Raw genomic sequence first — 19,921 nt, 5'->3', positions numbered from 1 at the left:
CTGTTTTCTCTCAATAAGCCGTCCACGACCGTCATGTAGGATAATATTATATAGGACTTTGTTCCCAGGTGGTCTTGACCCATTTGCCCCCGTTCCGGTCGTCGTCCGGGCGTCGGCTGATCGATCGTTCAGGGCTGCCACTCGCGTTGCCACCATAGATAATGAAAACATAGATGGGACGTCATCAGTACATCACAAATTGAGGCCACTGTATTTTTGCGGTCGTAAAGTGATAACAAATTGAGGCCGTTTGTTTTCATCATGAACTAAGAAGATTTACATTTTTGTATAATATGATAACATATTAATTATGTACGATATTTGAGAGATGATAACACTTTTTCCAAAATCCAAATTAAAATAAGAGAGTAAAAATAAGCACTTGTCCGGAAAATTTTACTAATTTGGAAGAATTGGCTCCAACACGATATTTGATAGTTGATAAGTGTTTATGAAATTAATAATTTATTTATTCTAAATTCTAGAATTTTGTTATACATCTAATACAGATACGAATCTATAACATTTGTTAATACATACTTGTTGTTAATAAAAAAAAGTTACAAATATGGTATTATCTTTTAGTGTTTGTCACAAACGGGCCTGTAATAATTCCAATTCAACATTTCAGAAGTAAGTGAACTATTTTTGAATTTTATCAAACTATTTACAATTTTTTCTTGTTAACAGACTCATTATAAAATTATGGATTCTCAAATAATCCAGAAAGATTATTGAAATGGAAAGAAATTTGGATCCTTGATACAGTTTTAAAATGGAATATATTGTGTTCTGTTCATTTCGAATAAAATAGCATCCAGAAAAAATACAAATGTCTAGGAAATGATTGTGTAAAAAGTATTGTAAGTACCTATTGTAAAAAATGAATCTTTCCTTTTGTCAATTTTTTACAATAATTTAATACAATTATTATTTTATTTAGGGAAGTACACCATGATGTTACCCTAAATTCTTCATAGAATGTTATTGAGCAAACTTTTTTAAATTTTCAGGATCCAATAAATTCACAGTCTGTTACTGATTCTAACATGTTTTAAAAGTCAGATAATTTGTCATCAAATGCTATTATATTGTCAATGATGCAAAAAATAAAAATAGTATAACATGTACCATGAGGATTGGCGATTTGAGCCCAAAAATTTTTCAATGCTCTTATTAATGATTAATCGAAATATAACAATATTAAGTAAAAAAATTGATGTTAATGTTCTTGAAAAGAAAAATTGTTGTCTGACAATGGACTAATTGAGTAAGAAAAATATTTATATTATGGTGAAATAAATATTAGTATTATATAATAATTAATAAGTAAATTATAATACAAAATATGAGGTAATAGGAAAACAGCACAAGGAAAAAAATCAATATACATATTTATTTAATTGTGTTTGTATTTTTATGTAGGTACATTAATTTTTTATTTAATTTTATTATTTTTGTATTTTATTTTTGTAGTCTTTCTATTAGTGTTTTTTTCAGTATAAACTGTCAGAATTAAATAATATTTGCAAGCATCACACTTAATTTTTGCAGTTACTTTTAACAATACAAAAATACAAAATGTACTAACTGTTTTTTCCCCTTAGACTCAAAATAATGTATTACTATGTATTATTAAATCATATCTTTGTATTATGCATTGTTATTAATTACGAACATTTTCTCTTTTCTTGCTTCTATGTAGTCAATATGTTTAATACTAGAAATACAATTATAATAAATACAAATTGTGATGTTTCCATTTTAAGTATTGATATCTAATACTTTTGAACAAATTGTTGAAAAAGGTGTGAAAAAAATTAAAAATATGTAGTGATGAAATAAAAATAATTTGCTTTTACATTTCAGTACTACACACCTAATAAAAGGCCTATATGTATGTAAGAGAAAAGTTTTTAAATATTCTTTGTCATCCAAGAATGCTTAGGCGTTGATACATAGTAGTTAATGGTCAGCCTAGAAGAAACACCAAAGAAACAATTTGTGCCAACTTGGTAGTAAATGAAATGTGCTTAAAACCAAAAGTTGAAATGGACAATTACAGAAAAAAAAGTTATGGTTGTGTAAATGTGGGTGTCTCTAAATGATACTGGAATCTACCTATTGGGTATTTTTAAATTAATTTACTAAATGAACTAGAAGGAGCAAATTTATTAAATAACGCTATATGTTTCACTGTATTTTATGTAAATACATCAATATGAACTAATCTTGGTGCAATGTTTGATCTAAAAGGTTTTTACATATACTATTCATAAAGAAGTTGATTGTAAAATAAAATGTTTATTTTTTACGATCCAGTTTATATGCTAAAACTTATTAGAAATGATTTTTAGAACCAAAAAGTATTAACAAATAATAATGGCGAACTCATTAAATTCATTAATTAAACTCATTAAATGGGATATTGAAATAGGTTAGTGAAGCTTTAAGATGTCCAAGCCTCCCATAGAGTTTAGTGAAATAATGAATATGTGTCTCGCTACTCAAACTCTAAGCCAAAGTGTGTCTGATTCATTAAGGTACTAAATTATCAACAAATGACTGTTTTTAAAGATTCTTTTGTTACAGCAGAATTCTGTTTTATAATAAATAACACTTTTGATACAACTATATAACAAATAGGTAGGTAGTCTATTATATAATAGGTATATAAAGGTTTTCAAAAAAACCATTTTATAAGTCAATTTCAGAAGAAACATGAAGACTAGCCGCATATTATAAGAGAGTACCTACTAGTACACAATGAGATATCTGGATCAATAAATGGTAACTGTAACATGTAGATAGCACAACTTTTTATCTTCAACACAATAAAAAAATTGCTTAATTTAAAATTTTCATGGTGCCCCACTAAGAATGTGATTGATCATGACTTTTATAAAAATGATTTAAATTTTAGTAAATTTGTAAATAGCATTTCAAAATATATTGTGGAATATGTAGCTAAAAAAGTAGCAACACTAATAAAATACGATACTTGTAAAAATGATTTAACTTTGAAAATGTACATCGAAAAAACACAATTAACAATATTTTAAGATTGTAGATACTTAATAAAAGCTAGTGACAATGTGGTCACTATATTATGTAATGTGATTAAAAAAATATTTAGATAGTTTATGAACCAAATTTTTAAAAATAATCCACTGATATTTTTATTACTACGACTAAAGTAAAACAGAATTTTATAAAAGCCATAACATAGTTTTAAGAAATTAATTTTAACTCTGACCCGTGGTTTAAAAATGATCACAAAAATAATATGGCCAACTTCAATAGCCATCCCACTACCTCTGAATTACCTCTCCTCATCAATACTATACCTAATATTATAAAGAGGAAGAATTTGTATTTTTGTATGTTTGTATAACAAATAAACTCAAAAACTACTAGATCGATTTCAAAAATTCTTTCACCATTTTCACAAATCTACATTTTCCCCGAGTAACATAAGCACGATTTTTTTTTATAAGTATTTAAACGCAAATTTTGACAAAATTTAAAAAAATATTGAAAACTTTCAAATTTATTGTAGTTATAAATTATAAAATTTTCAATTTTAAAAGCTAAGGTTTGAACAAAAAAATCTCCTACTGTAACCAAATAATCTAAAAAATATATACACAGTTATTATTACAGACATTTTAAGTTTAAATTAGAAAAAAATACATATTAAAACTAAGAATTACGATTTTAGTAACCAAATAATCTAAAAAATATATACACAGTTATTATTACAGACATTTTAAGTTCAAATTAGAAAAAATTACATATTAAAACTAAGAATTACGATTTTAGTTATTTCATTATAAATTATAATTACAAAAAATATCAACATTTTTTGGTAAGTTGAAAGGTAATCCAGTTCATCTTAAATACATGTCGTAAATTAGAAAACTTTTGTTTGTGGTCAACAACAAAAATAGTATGATTTTTTCAGTATATTTATTCAGAACATGTATTATTTGTAATGAAGTAATCCATGAATGTTGCACCACTGGTACTAAGATAACCAATCCATGAAACTTGTATTGGAGCCGATCTCAAAGCAATTATTTCAGTTTGGGCACCTTTGTATAACCACTCATGTCAACTAATATATGAATTGAGAAGTAGTATTGTGCAAATAGACCCTACTCTGCTGTCGGTTCAAAACGGAAAAAAAAAACAACTAATATATGAATATTAATAACTTTAACAGCATCGAAAAATTTAGTTTGAAACAAATCACTATGGTGTTCAAAGTTATTCAACCTGAAATAAAAAAAATATATTACATAAATAATATTAAAGGATTGTGGCTGATTAAAATAATTTTTGAGTAAAATACATGATAAAAATACTATAGTGTTAACAAAGTGTTTTTGAAGAATTTAGTTAATCTGAATGTTAAATTACAACTTATTCATTTCTAAGAAATCGGAAAACACACCATAATAAAATCCTTGTTTTTAAGAACTTTTGTTATTATTAAATAATAATAATTGTAGTAATTTATTAAAAAAATTCTATAAGTTCCACACTTTACTTCTTTAAATAATTTTAATAAAATATTTACCAGGATGGAATAATTGTTGTTTGAAGATGTAGAATATCAAATTACATCTACTTGACAGGTGTGTTGTCATATTCTATTGCTTTTCATTGTCTGCCATAGCATTATTAAGATCCATTTCTTTCATTAAAATAACGTCCAAGTTCAACTGAGCATTGATATGGTTGTTTGGACTTAACTTGATTGCTATTTCGTAATATGCTTTGGCTTGCTCGAGATGACCGTACTCATCATATATAGCCCCCATATCGCAATAAGCATCGGGAAAGTCTGGCCTTATTGCTATTGCATGTTTGTATCTGTTGAAAAATGAATTATATGATTACTAGTTCTACTGAAAGATACATATTTTTAAAGGTATAAATTTAGTAGCAAGTACTATATTTATATCATGGGAAACAGAAATGAATAACATAGAAAGTAAGTCTAAAAAAGAACAGTAGTTGTAAGATACTAATAATCAACATTTAAAAAATAGCAAAAATTAAATGCATGTATGCAAATGTATATAAAATGTACACTATTAGTATTAAACATACAAAATAATGAACCATTTATTAATGAGAATTATTAATATTATATACTGAACTTATATACTAAGAATGACTTAGTTTCTTTATTATTGATAATAAGGAAAAATGTAACATTTTAAAATATAGCTAGATACAAACAATATAATCAACACATGCAATGGAATTATGATAAAAATATAAATCCAAAATCTATTATGTTATGTAGTTACTGATTTTATATGCAGTTCAATGGCCATGGAAAATGTGGACGAATAAAATTGTCAATTACAGAGTTCATAGAAGAAAAATGTATTTTGTAAATTTAAGCATATTTAGGAGATTAGAGAATTTAGCCTATAATTCATATTTAAGAATATTTAGTATTAATAACAAGAGTTCATAAAGAATTAATTTTAGTTGTAAATTACTAAGTTTTTAGTTGCAAGAAAAAAAAATGTTTTTAAATTAAAATCATAATTATAGAAATTGGTCAATAACTTGTTTGTTGTTAAATTGGAAATATTGTTTTAAATTTGACTAATTTTAAATAATTTACCAAAGAAAAGATGTACATTACATATTTTCAAGTTGAAGCATGCTACTAAATGGTAAATGTAAATATTTTAAATTTATTTTAAGTTTAAAGTAAACGTCATACACCTATTATATATATGTTTCTAATGTAACTTGTATATACATTTTTAAGCTCATTGAAGTAAAAGTAAAGCTTATTTTCTGAAAAATTTACCAATTTAAGGATTATTAGGAAAATGTTTAGAGGGCCTTTTTAGAGCATATTTCAAACTTTTAATTGTGTTTATTAATTATTACTTTTTAAGAGCCAAATCCAAATGTCCCAGTTTATACAAGGTTAGGCCCATTCTCCAATGACCAAATGCATTCATCGGGTTCATAAGTACTGCACAACAGAATGAGTTTCTTGCATTTTCATAATCATCCTTCTCCAGATACAAATCTCCCATAGACATGCAAGCATCGGACGCATTTAAATGATCTTTAGTTGTCTTGTATGCAATAAAAAGCTTTTCGTACAGGTCAATTCTGTCCGGATTTAACTGGATACATTTTTGAAGGTATATTATAGCTTCATGATAATTTTTAATGTTAATCAAATACACTAAAGCAAGATCCAAGTTTAAATTAAAGTCATGAGGCTTGAGGTTTAAACACTTTTTGTATGTTTTGACAGACAATCTCATATTATCTAGAAGACGGTATGTAACTGCTAACTGACTTAAAAAAAATACATTTTCTGGTTCTAGTGCTATTGCTTTTTTAAATGCATTAGATGCATTTTGGTACTCAGTAACTTTTATATACGCCATTCCCAACTGAAAATAAGCATTCTTCTGATCAGGGTTTATTTCTAAGAGTTGTTTATATTTCAAAATCGATTTTCCAAATTTACCGCTCTTATAATATACATCTGCTAAATTGTTCAAAGTTTCTGTACATGATTCTTTTGCATGGATGTTGGCAATTTTAAATTGATTTTTAGCCTCTTTTATTTTGTTTAATTTTAATAGTAGTTTCCCGTACTCATTGCGTACTTTATATGATTCGGGCTGTAGACTTAAAATGCGGGAATAAGCGAAATCAGCAAGGACTAAGTCATTTGTCTTAAGTAAAAAATTGGCATAAGCTATCCATGCATCCACAGAATCAGGGTCTATTGTACATAATTTAAATAAGTATTCTTTTGCTAAATCATTTTCTGATCTTTCTATATAAACTAATGCCAAGTTACTTATAACTTCAGAACAATTGGGATTTATTTTTTTTGCGTTTTCTAAACATTCAATACATTTTTCATAATTTTTGCATTTGAAAAATGAACTGGCATTAAGCAGTATAATATTTAAGTCTGTCGGTTTATGTGTAAGTAATACTTTACATAAATTTTGCGTTTCAATGTAATTTCCATTTTGATGTTCTGATTTTGCAAAGTTTAGAAGCTTATCTAAAAAAATATATGTATATATATCATATTATTATATACAATTTATAACACTGAGCGATAATTAATATTAAGTTATTTCAGTAAATATATTGGTAGAATAACAATTAATACAATTCAAACAATTTGATAAGCTGTAATTAATTAGTATATTTATAATGTAAAATCTTTTTTAAAGTAAATTTTAAGTTCTTAAATGAATAATAACATGCTAAGTTTAAACAATATTTCATATATTGATATATTTCTTTTATGTTGCCTCTTTAGTGGATATACCTTTGTCTAGGTAATAATAGTTTTTCCGTTTTTCAAATTAATAGAAGTAATAAAGGCACATTTCAATGATGTCTCATTAGGCTCAGTAAATAATTATTTTAGTGTTATTTTACCATGAGAAACCTGGCTTCTGAATGATTTTGAATTTAAATTAAATAGCTAAAAAACTATTAACTCATTAGGAACATAAAATAAATGAGATGGTGTATTAGTTAGAGAATCCTTAAACATAATAATAGTTGAAAAATAAGTACTAACAAATTATAATTCATTACAACTGACTCTTAAGATGAAAAATGATTTATTGTCTCCATTTTTTATTTATAGATCAGCCAATGATGATATTGATGGAAGAATTTATTAAATATTCATCTCTATTGATAAAAACAAACCAAAAAGATTGTTGAATCTAAAAGCATGGATTACACCTGGCATTATTACTTCTATTAGAAATAGAGAAAAACTTTTTTTCTAAGCTGAGATATAGACCCTTTCAATTTAAAATTTATGAAATTCTACAAATTATATAGGAATATGTTAAGCTTATTGATAAGAAAATCAAAATACATTAAAACAAACTAAATATGACAGTAAACAAATCTGTAACATTATTAATGAGATCATAGGTAAACCGAGCAAACATATAAATAAAATTTATTAGATTATAAATAAAGATGGTATTGTCATTGAATCAAAACTGAAATTTGTAATGAACTTAATGTCTTTTTTGTAAACCTAAATCAGGTAATAAATTATAATGTGGAAATTATAGACCTATCTCAATAACATTAACTTTATCAAACATTTTCAATAAGTGTATCAAAAATTGTTTATTAAATTATAAAAAAAGGTCAATTTTTCAAATTCACAGTTTGGTTTTTAGATAGTTTGTCAACAACAGTCAACAGATGCGCTTTTTAAACTAGATAACTTTGTCCATAGATATATAGATACATATATGTTAATTATAAAGTAGTGGGTATTTTTCTAGACGTGCAAAAAGTCTTTGATTGTATAAATCATGAATTATTGCTAAAAATACTGGAATTTTCAGTTATTTATGGAATTGCTAATAATTACCTATTAAATTTACTATAATATAAATTTATTTGTTTAATTCACCTGTTAATAATGTTTTACATGGACATAATTTGACTGTCCATTCTCTAAAATGTAATCCTAGTTTAAATACCAAATGTCACCAGAAATGTGTAAAACTTAAAAAGTTAATTAATTAAAATATCTTGAATTAATTATAGATTTAGATAAGATAGTCATGTAAATTATATTAAAGGTATTTTATGAAAACTTTTCTATGTATTTCATGAAGCCAGGTATATCAGGTGTAAATTATAAAAGAATTATTTATTTAGCTATAGTGCAATCTATTTTTCAAATGGTATATCCATTTGAGGAGGAATTTTTATTAACATTATCTCTAAGCTCAATGTTACAACAATAAATGGTGTTATTAAATATTTACTAAATCTTCCTAAACAAACCAATACTATTCTAATTTATGAAACATTCAATGTAAATAATTTTAAGATTATTTATGATCAAGCTGTATTAGTAGACTTGTATAAACATTTAATACCTGGATCAGATCATGAACATAATACTAGATATATGGAAAATGTTAATATATGTATACTGAAGTGTCAAAAAGTTTTTAGACAAAAAAACTTCTTGTATACTGGTCTTGATTTATGTTGTTGATAAAATATTAATATTAATCAGTTTGATAATTTAAAGTCATTCAAAACTTATCTTAAGTTAATAGATTTTTCAAAGATAATAGAATTATAATAAGACTAATATGTAAAATTGAACCTAATTAACAATGTTTTTTAATTTTTTTGTATTCTAAAAGTGATGAGAACTTGCTCCCCCAGCATAAGCTTTGCTTTTAGGGGGTTCTGCAATATGCATCCTACAGTATTTTATGTCATTCTTTTTTGTATTATTTAGGTTGTTGCAATAAAGTTCTTTATTATTATTAATTGGATTCAAATAGAGTATCATTATATGACAAAATGTGATAGAACAAAAGAAACCCCCTGCTTTTTCTAGAATTCTTTGCCACCGTAAGGAAACACCAAAAAAAATGTGAGAAAGGAGCAGTTTCATTGCGTTTAATGAAATTTCATTTTCATTTAACATTTTTATATAAATAATATTTTGAATGGCTGAAGACTGAAGTTGTGTTTCTAAATTATTTTTTTAATGGTTTTAGTAGTTTTATATGTGTGTGGATGTGTAGGCTTAATGAATATTTAATGTATCATTTTACAGAAAAACAATAAATTAGTATAAAATGATTGAATTTTAGTTTATTTAATTGCATATAGTGCACACAAGTTTAAAAGATAAATTAATAGTTTAACTAAAATATGTATTATTTTATTGTGAATCAACAATGATAAAAGTAAGTGAAATATACCAAAAATATATTCTTATATTCCTAAAAATTCAAAAATGTAGATTTACTAAGTTGTAATTCAAACTTTAAACGTCATTCTTATATCTACCATTAATTGTTTTCAATTATCTAATAATATAACATCCTCCAAGGAACATTATATTACATTATCATGCCTTTCACTGATCAAACATTTATTTATTGATATTAAAAAATATAATACATGTCTATAAAGAGCTCAATAACAATAAAAATATTTTAACAATACAACAAATGTAAAATTGTTTATGCGAATTACACATACTAATTATTTATTTTATTAAGAGAATGTCTCATCTTGAATTTTTGTTCACATGTTTCAATAGTGTATTGTTAGTATTGATATTTATCAAACTTATAAATGAGAGAACATAATCTATGATAAATCATCGGATTTTATACAATATTTTAATTTTCAAGTGAGATATTATGATCATTTTTAATTTGTTATACATCTCACCCAAATCTTTCTTAAAAATTAAATTATCAAAAAAATCGTCAACGCTTAAGCACGGATGAAGTTCTTACATTCATAACTAGTCAATTTGCTCTAATATCAAAATTAACAGCACACTATTGAAACTAGTTAACAAACTTATGTAATTTCTTATGTGTGTAAGATGTAGACAAAAAATGCATGGGTAGGTAGCGTCCTCTTAAGAAATATTTATAAAAAAAAAAAAAGGTTAGACTAATATGAGTAGATGCCTATATTTCATAATACTAGGAAGCTCTTAACTTTGTTAAAAAATATTGTTATATAAAGCAAAGGTAGTATTGAATTAGGTTATACAGAAAATTAAATTGAAATGTTTGTCATAAATTTTAAGTTGTATATTTCATATACAAATATGGTAACAACATACAGGGTGAAGTTTACATTATATTTTCTTAAACCCAGATACTAATCCTGGAGCAGTTTAAAAAAATGGTCGTTTGGTCATAGTTTACATATGCTCATCTAAATATAACATAGCAATAGGTAGTACTGATAATAATTATAACTTACCTAGGCCTTCACTATATATCTAAAAAAAAATATATATATAATTATATAAATATAATCTAAAATTTTTGAATGTTATTAGTATATACCTTCATAGCTCCATAAAGGTGCGTTAAGGTATCTCCAGACAATTTAATCGAGCTGGCTTTTCCAAGGGTCGCTCGAGCCAAATCCTTCACTTTGGTAAACCCTAATTTGCCAAATTCATCGGATATATTTTTAAATCTTTAAGAAAAATAAAATAAAACAATTAATTTTAAAATAAATAAATTATAAGTAAACAGACTTATAATAATTGAGATATACACCTATACCTATACATGGTAATATTAATAATATTTGTAAATTATTTACTTTAAAGAGTCAATTTCTGTTAAGATCTCTGTAATAACTGATATCGGTGCTTCAGAGTCTGAATATTTTGGACAAAATACATTCTGTAAGTGTTATAATTATTATTTGATTAATACATTTCATGTATATATATTTATAATTAATCAAATGAGTTTAATACACATTTTTTGTCTTAAAAGTATAGTACATGGCAAAATAATATTCAGGGGCTCATATTTAGCTTTATTAATCTACTGTTATGCGAATAAAAAATGTATACAAGGTGAATCTATTTGTTATTAAAGTACTTATCAATTCAATAACTAGAGCCCTTTTAAATATCAAATTGAAAAATAGGATTTTTCTGATTAAAATGAAATCATAGTTCATACAAATGTTCCAAAACATCTCATATATATAGTTAAATTATTAATATATTACTTACCAATGATGATGAATTCATAGTTGAAATATTATTAACAATTGATCTTTCAAATAAAGACAACAGATAATGATCCACGTAAACTTCCGCCCAGACTGTAGTTATCAATCAACTGCAAAATAAAATATATATTGTGATAAGTAGGTACATTAGAATGAATATAATATAAATATATTTACATAACTAGTTGCATAACAGCATTTGTGTGTTGTATTATTGTTTTTTTTTTTAATTATTCAAATTTCTATCCCGGGGGAGTGTTTAGAAAATACGTTCAAAATATATATGATGATGTTCACTAGTATAGCGAACAGTGAACAGGGCAATCACAACAGTGTTAGGCGCTTTATAGGTTGGTTTAAACAAGAATTAAATAAAATAAAAACGTCTGATGGAAACATAAACGTTCATGGTCATTAAAGATATGTTTACTTGGAATTATGGTAATAGTTGTCTCCAGCCAAAAAAACACAATAATATAAAGTACAGCCACATGCCATACTCTAAAGAACCTATTATATGAGATTCTCTAATACAGATAAACACACTGGTATGTCCTCAACTTGGTTCTGTGCATCTACAGTCATAGATAAGTATACCTTGTCTGCAGTGCTACATTGTCTGCTTGTTGGTATTGTCCATCACAAATTGCAGACAGGGTACGTCATAATTAAACATAAATATGGTACTAACTATACCTACCTAATAATAAAAACATACATGCATAGACTGTACGATATTTCGTCCAAGTTGAGATTATACCAGTGTATTTTGGCATTTAGCCATGTCTTCTAGCACACACTATTTATACTCACTATGGGTGATGCACATATGGCGTCAAAACTTAAAAGCACTCCACACAGAATGTCTTATAGGTATTCCAGTCGCAGTTGCTGACACATAGAAGTTTGGACTATGGTATCAGATTCTAGTACCTACTCCAGTCCACTATAAAGTATTAAAGTGCAGTGAAGTGAACAAGCAATGATAAAGTAAATTGTATGACTATAAAACACACATAGGAAATTTGGAAATTCAATAAATTCAAAGGCGAATAAAATATACTAATATAGGTTTAAGAGGCGTCTACAACAATGACGAAAAAATCTATTTTGTCATGTATACAACTTTAAAGAACGCCATTGGTCCATGAGTAACGATCCGTGTGACGTGGCTACTACGTGTAAAACAGCTGCAGCTGACGTGGCCGGTGTGCAGCCGCGCAATCTCCAAAAGCGGTATAAACCATTAGATTATGTCCATATGTACAAACCATGGTTAGGTATATACTATTGGCGGCAATTTTGACCTATTACGTGCTCTGATACTCATTTATATTGCTTAATATAATAAATTACGACAAAAGCTTATAATTTATAAATTATAAATTTTGATACAGAAACTAATAGCCGAGAAGGATGTACATTGTACACTGTACAGTTCCCGTATGTCCTGTTTATCCATATTATCAAAGTTGCTAAATATACCATATGTCATATTATAATTTATATGTAGGTAGGTTAGGCTACTCATTAGTCCTTACCCATTCTGATTTCATGGCGAATATATTCAATTTAAAATGATCATTACTTATATATACAAAAACATGTCAAAAACGCACCGCCGTGTTAATTTTTTTTGTTATCTAAAAGTATAATTTTTGTTTAATTTTTTTCCAATTTTACAGACGAACCTACATTCTATTCCCCGTAAGTTTACCCAACTTTTTTTTTGCACAGGCAGAGTATGCTGAAAACGTTTTAACAATACAATTCACTGTTGTTACTAGTTCTACAGTTTCACGTCGGGAAACACCACGGTGTATACGTAGTGAGCTGTATCGTCACAACGTTTTCAGTTTTCACCATACTCTGAGTACTCAAAAAAAAAGCGGATAAACTTACAGTGAATAGAATACCTATTGTAATTGGAAATAAATGCTGAAAACATATTTTAATTCGCGTGGAATATACTTGAAAACGACTTTTTTTACATTTTTGAATTAATTGTTTTAATTTAATACTACTAGCATTTTAAAATTCCTATAGTTAAAAATATTAAATTTTAATTTTGAAAGGTTCAAGTGATCAATTTCTAAAAAATGGAAAAGTCTTTTTCAAGTAAACTTTATGATAAATTCAAATATGTTTTCGGAATTTGTTTCTGATTACTTTAGGACAGTCAGTACACTAGTACAGTTGTCAAAAGATAGGTTTATTTTGGTTGAAAACACAGCCGGGTCGAATCCCAAGGAATCTTTTTGTCTTACGATTTATTTTTAAAGTTAGGTACACTACTATGTAAATTCCCCGATAATATAACTACATAAGTATAACATGATATTATACAAAAGCAGATTCAATAATAAAAAAAGCCCGTAAATACTATAATATGCAAATTGAATAATTGTTGATTAAATCACAATTTTTTTTTAAAAATATTTAAAATAGTTGCTGCGAATAAAATGGACAATGGCGATGTCAACACATTGTGGTTCAGCACAGATATATTAAAATTATGTTGAATTCTGAATTTCATAGATACATTTCTGGTTTTTATTATAATTGTATTATTTTTATTTTTATCTTATAGTGATTATTTAAATGTGTCAAGATTAAATATTTAAATTTTTGTTGATTTATATATATTTTTTACAATTTACTTGGACCATAATCATAATGTAATATAATTTATTTTATATTTAATAAAATAAAAATTATTAAAATATTAACTTAATTTTTTTAAAATTATTTATGCAATTGTCTTTGATCTTGAATCTAAAACAGTTTATGCCACTGATGATGGTTTAAAATTATCTGTCAACATTTGCACGCACATAATTTTCCCCTCTTCTCTAGTCATCACCAAACACAAATAAATTATGTTCAGTTTAAATAACTAAAAGGTATACATGTACCTATAACCAGCCCCCCCCCCCCCCCCACACACATCAAATGACAAATGTTGGGCCCCTGTACTACATTTTTTTGCGGGCTTTATACAAAACTTCTAAAAAAATACAGCCAATTAAAAGCGATATGGATGTCCCATACACGATTTTTAGGTAATGGTTACCTACAGCTTAAAATAACAAAATTACTATAAAATAAGTTTTTCTATCAAAATTTCAAAAATTACAAATACATTTCAATGTACATTTACATGACCAACAGCCCCCTCCCTTGTAAATTGTGTACTTCTTAAAATACTTATAACTCACTTTAAAATTAAAATATTATAAAAAGCCTATAAGATACCTTAGATAATAATCTTATACCGTTCAATTTTTTAAAAATTTTTCAATTCACTCTAAATTTGAAACTAATAGAGCTAAACGTGATCTACTAAGAGTAAAATTTGTTATGTTACAGACTTGTAGATGGAGACAACACGAATTTTTAAAATGAAAATAAGTTTTTTTCAATTTTAGTGTTAATTTAGACAATGTTTGTAGTAGGCTTGAAAATGTTCCGTATAACTTGTTTTTAAATTTTTCTTTCTCCCATTTTTGAACCGACGACGCAGCGGGAACTGCTTTCGCATTACTTCCGCGGAGTTGTTTTTAACCTACACATCATGTACGCTTTTATTTTGTGGACATTAATAAGTTTAAATGTCATAACCTATTTAGTATTTTCAGAGCGGTGTATGGAATTTTATATAATAATGTGTGTGTGGAAAATATGTATTACAAACCACGAACGATCAGAACGTATCAGGGATGTATGCTGCGATCGTCACATTCGACTGTGAAACGAGAAGTCTGCGAATAGCACAGACAGACAGACAGACAGATTGGAAACTATCTGAATATGAGTAACACTGTAACAGGAACCTATGGCTTAGAGGCCGTTGAACGAGTACCTACAAAATAATATTATTGTAAACTCTTGCCGCCGTCGCCGCCGTCGCCGCCACCGACGACCCCGAACTGAAGAACGAGTAGCGACTAGACCGTGCAATCCTGGTACCACCGAATCAATTTCGATAGACATCATTGTTGGATCATTGCAATATATTATGCATTTATTTATATGCGTTATATGCATTAAATTTGTTGTCTCCATACGACATAGCAAATTTTCATTCACTAGTTTCAAAAGTGTGCTGTCAGTTTTGATATTAAAGTGAATTATTAAACTTTTAGGTAAGAACGTTATCTGTGCTTGAGTATCGACGATTTTTCAATATTTTAATTTTTAAGCAAGATATGTGCATGTGAAATATTATGTACGATGATGGGGCTACTCTCGCGTAGTTGTTCACAAAACACGGACTAATTTACTTCGGATTGTTTCAATAGGTTTACCCAAACAAACGATTAAGTATCTGTTCATTTTTAAATATATTTAAAAAATCGTGATATGGTAAAGCTTGAAAAAAATAGAATAATAATTATGAACGAGACAGTGGTTCTCAATTTAAAAACCTTCCATGGGAAATTATCACAAGCGAGTAATGGTGGGTAAAGGGATTAAATCCCGTATGCATGGGTAATTTATGTAACACATACATTGACTATGCATATGCACATAAAACTTTTAAACAAACAATTTTTATAATTAAAAAAATATTCTAGGTATTTGAAACGTTTCGCCACTACCCAATTATTCATACCCAGTACAGAATTGGGAAATATTAAGTAAAGGGGCTCAATCCGACAAATTAAAAACTGCGTTACAAGTGAAAAATTAATTAATAGGCTAAGCCCCCCCCCCCCCCGAATCCTACAATTATAATACTAGATTGCAGAATAGTTATACAATGTTAGCTTTATCATATTTAAAATATAATATATTTAACTATGTAATATGAAAGTGAATATGGATTTATATTTTATATTTAAAAAAATTAAAACAGTGGAGGAGCTCCGTCCCCCAAAACTTCATCACTGTTCACATGTACAATCTCAAGAAAAAAATCATGGGGGGGGGGGGGGTGTAATCTTCTAAATTGCCGACTAGAATATGAAATTCAAAATTTTTGTCAACTATTAAGTTATTTTTAGTTACATGCTATAATTTATAATTTCTGTACTACCTTATGTTTCAATTTTTAGTTAAATTTGAAGTTGAGACTTAGAAATACCTAACTTATTATTTTTTTACTATACAAAAAATACACAAAGTGTATCTTAGTGTATCTTGTCATTGTACGCAGGTTTTTTAAACAATTGTGGATGATAGGGAATTTCATTAGAACAAAAAAAGGCACGTGTTTCTTTATTTTTAACAGGCAGTTATTTATTATTATTTAACATTTTCAAAAATTTTCAACACGCAGTCGTACCAATAATAAAACCGATTTTATTTTTTCAAATGGTAACCACTATATTTTTTGATGGATTCCGGTAAAGCTTTTTTTCTGAAGATTTTGATAGTCAAATGATCAATTTTGGTTCGCTAGATATTATTAATTATGGTCCTCTGAAAGTCTGAAGTTTAGTATACTATGTATTAATACTTTTAACTGAAATACCTCATTTAGGTAAAAGAGCTAAATAATTTTTTTACCTTTTTATATACTTGAATAGTTAAATCGGTAATCTAAAAAGCTCAAAAAAAATTGTTGGCAACCTAACTCAACCTAACCTACTATACCTACCTACTTAAATAATCTTTTTTTTTGAAAACTATTGAATGCGTTAAAAAAATATACTTTGGGGATAAATATGGGCCCTCAATGGACCGTTCCTCCCATCCCCCCTTAATCCTGCAGGCTTGTAGATTGTTGTCAACAGTTGTATAGACATCAAACACACACATTATATACGATACAAGATAATCGGTGATCATCATCTGTTGATATTTTATATTATATATTATAACAAGCTGACCCTGCAATGCTTCGCTATTGCAAGATTTCTCAGATATTTTAAACTGCTATTTATTTTCTGGATGTTAAATAATTATTTTTATTTTAGACCACTTTTAGTCACGTCTTCATGGTAATGTAGCCATATAAATTTAGCGTTGCCACCGCGGATTCTTCATAATGTTTAAAAAAAATTATTTTGTATGTAGTGGTAAATGTATATGTATGTAAATTGTGTATGTACATTTTGTAGGTATAACTATGGATGGAACAAAAGATATGAATTATGCCAGTATTTTGATAATTATCCAAATACTTAAAAAATTTCTTTGTAAACAATGTTATCAACTTTTTCTGGATCGGGGGCAAAAATATACAAATTAAATTTGGATGTCACACGTGACAGGGTGACGTATAATTGACCGTGAGAAAAACATTGAACGCTTAGGTCAATTTCAGCAACGTTAAGTGCTTGTCCCTGTGCTTTATTTATAGTCATTGCAAATGCTAATTCAACAGGAAATTGAATACGTTTAAACTTAAAAGGTAAATCTAAGGGTATAATTGGTATTCTTGGTATTAAAACAGTGTTTTTCCATTACCACAGTCTGTTAATATTATGCACTCGAGTAATGAACTTCTCAATTTTTTGATTTGTAGTCTTGTACCGTTGCAAAGTGTGGGTGGGCTCAAATTTCTCATTAAAATAATAGGTGCCCCTATTTTTAAAATCAGTGTATGTGGTGGGACTCCAGAAGGCGTTAAAGAGTTAAGAAATTCAGTTGATAAATGGACTGCATCTTCTTTTTCTAAAACTGTATCAACTGAATAGTACATTTGTGATTGAGCGTCAAACCTAGATAGAATCAAATCATTTAATTTGTCGACTTGCTTATTTGTTGGTGACAAAATAGCCCTTTCTTGATACCATTTCATAGTATGTGATCATGTGTCATGGTAGTGAGTGGCAACGCGAGCGCACAATACCTGCCTTGGTTATTAGCAGTACACATTTGTATTATTAAGATATTAATACGAATATTGGATATACATGTTGTTGGTGTACGTGTGATAAACTTCTCGGAACACCGCCGATATCAAACACAATTCAATTTGACGAACAAAAAGGTCAGGTTGCAGGTAGCAGGAAACCCGTGGCCCGCGCAATATGTACAATGTGATGTCCTCTTTAATTAAAAAAAAAATTGCACGTTGATTGAATAAGTAGTTTCGGAGTTTATCCCGAACAAAAAAAAGCGACTTCATTTTATATAGTAGTATAGATATAGATTTATAGATATACAAGTAGAGATATAACAATAAACAATAAACAAACAATAACAATATTATGAATTAAAAATAAGAATTAAGCAGGAATTTATTGCATTTGAAATAAAAAATTCACTTTTATGATATTTACAATTAAAACATTATCCAAGTTTTGCGTTTATCGTTTTTTAGAATTAAAACGTTGTACAAGTTTTGCGTTTATCGTTATTTAGAGTAGTGTTAATACCTATTAAAATATGTATAAATAATAACTAATGTGGGCAGGTAATGGCCCTGCAGATACGGAATATAATATAATCAATTCTAATGTCTGTACGCATAAAATAAATATTTCTACGAAACCAATATAACTTTTAAATAAATGGATTTTAAATTATTTCGTTTTGCGTTATTTTTTGTTCAACGAAATTCTATAAATTACGTTTTGCGTAATGTTTTGCTTAATGTTATATAATATTATATTTTGTTAATCGTTATGTTTTGTTTTGCGGTATTGAATTATTTTTGATTATCGCTTACCGTTATAATTACGTTTACAAATTTCAATCGTTTTTTGTAAATATAACGTTATTATAACTTTTGCAAGTCCTGGTAATAAGATATAATAATATTTTGGTCGAGTTCATTTTAGTGGATAACAAAATAAAGGGAGACAAAACAATATGGAACATAATATAGTGTTTTACAATAATAAGATATCTATGGCAATATAGGTAAATAGCTAATGTTTAATATACTTAAATAAACTTGTACTTATCCAAATAATTTTACAAATATTGTTATTCAACTATTTTTTTTTTTAGTTAGGATAATACAAGTTATCTAAGTTAATTTATTAATTTAACACAAAAATGTACAAATACATAATCTTATCTTATCTACTCGAGTGTCCAATGGTAATCATTTATATACAAAACAAATCCAATTACTTTTGTAATCTGAAACCAATGGAAACCATTTGCAAAAAAAAAATTAGATTTTCATCATGAATCTCAAAATATTTGTGTAAACACCTCTTTAAAATGCGAATTGTGGAAGATTTATTCTTAGTGCACTCATACATTGCGATACGAAGGTACCTACTATGACAATTTCAAGTTTCTAGCTATCATACTTTAGACTGTCCATTGATAAGTCAATCAGGAGTCAGTTCACATTTGATTATACTATAATATTATATTGTTATTATTATTATAACTATGTACTAATATTATGCATTGTATATTCATA

At 27.2% G+C, this 19,921-nt stretch overlaps 2 protein-coding genes and 1 long non-coding RNA gene across 3 annotated transcripts; 1 reads left to right on the top strand and 2 right to left on the bottom strand.

Annotated features, from left to right (window-relative positions):
- The first annotated feature begins 335 nt into the window (after positions 1–335).
- Positions 336–1,420, top strand: LOC132937153 (uncharacterized). Its single transcript, XR_009663627.1, has 3 exons — positions 336–633; positions 691–863; positions 1,014–1,420. It is a non-coding gene; the product is annotated as an uncharacterized LOC132937153 (long non-coding RNA).
- A 2,433-nt stretch (positions 1,421–3,853) lies between these two features.
- On the bottom strand, positions 3,854–12,661 carry LOC132935816 (UDP-N-acetylglucosamine--peptide N-acetylglucosaminyltransferase-like). Its single transcript, XM_061002443.1, has 8 exons — positions 12,403–12,661; positions 11,591–11,699; positions 11,167–11,249; positions 10,902–11,037; positions 10,816–10,834; positions 5,923–7,072; positions 4,583–4,878; positions 3,854–4,278 (listed from the first exon to the last, which is right to left on the bottom strand). Exons 2-7 carry the CDS (start codon positions 11,606–11,608, stop codon positions 4,656–4,658), a joined length of 1,629 nt encoding a protein of 542 aa, XP_060858426.1. The 5' UTR covers positions 11,609–11,699; positions 12,403–12,661; the 3' UTR covers positions 3,854–4,278; positions 4,583–4,655.
- A 5,056-nt stretch (positions 12,662–17,717) lies between these two features.
- On the bottom strand, positions 17,718–18,337 carry LOC132940061 (ATP-dependent DNA helicase pif1-like). The gene is made up of 2 exons (XM_061007466.1): positions 18,004–18,337; positions 17,718–17,953 (listed from the first exon to the last, which is right to left on the bottom strand). Exons 1-2 carry the CDS (start codon positions 18,335–18,337, stop codon positions 17,718–17,720), a joined length of 570 nt encoding a protein of 189 aa, XP_060863449.1.
- Positions 18,338–19,921: the final 1,584 nt, after the last annotated feature.

The sequence above is a fragment of the Metopolophium dirhodum genome, chromosome 1, assembly GCF_019925205.1.
Source record: "Metopolophium dirhodum isolate CAU chromosome 1, ASM1992520v1, whole genome shotgun sequence".
In the NCBI taxonomy this organism is placed as follows: Eukaryota; Metazoa; Arthropoda; class Insecta; order Hemiptera; family Aphididae; genus Metopolophium; species Metopolophium dirhodum.
This window is presented reverse-complemented; position numbering and strand designations above follow the sequence as displayed.

Bases quoted from the DNA above. Each gene is read 5' to 3' on its own strand.
- LOC132940061 (XM_061007466.1), bottom strand. From the start codon at position 18,337: ATGAAATGGTATCAAGAAAGGGCTATTTTGTCACCAACAAATAAGCAA. The intron at 17,954-18,003 runs GTAATGGAAAAA...TTATACCCTTAG, and splicing joins CATAATATTAACAGACTGTG to ATTTACCTTTTAAGTTTAAA.
- LOC132935816 (XM_061002443.1), bottom strand. The intron at 11,038-11,166 runs GTAAATAATTTA...TTTTTCTTAAAG, and splicing joins ACAGAAATTGACTCTTTAAA to ATTTAAAAATATATCCGATG. The intron at 4,879-5,922 runs GTAATAATTAAT...ATTTTTCAACAG, and splicing joins TTGGATTTGGCTCTTAAAAA to ATACAAACATGCAATAGCAA.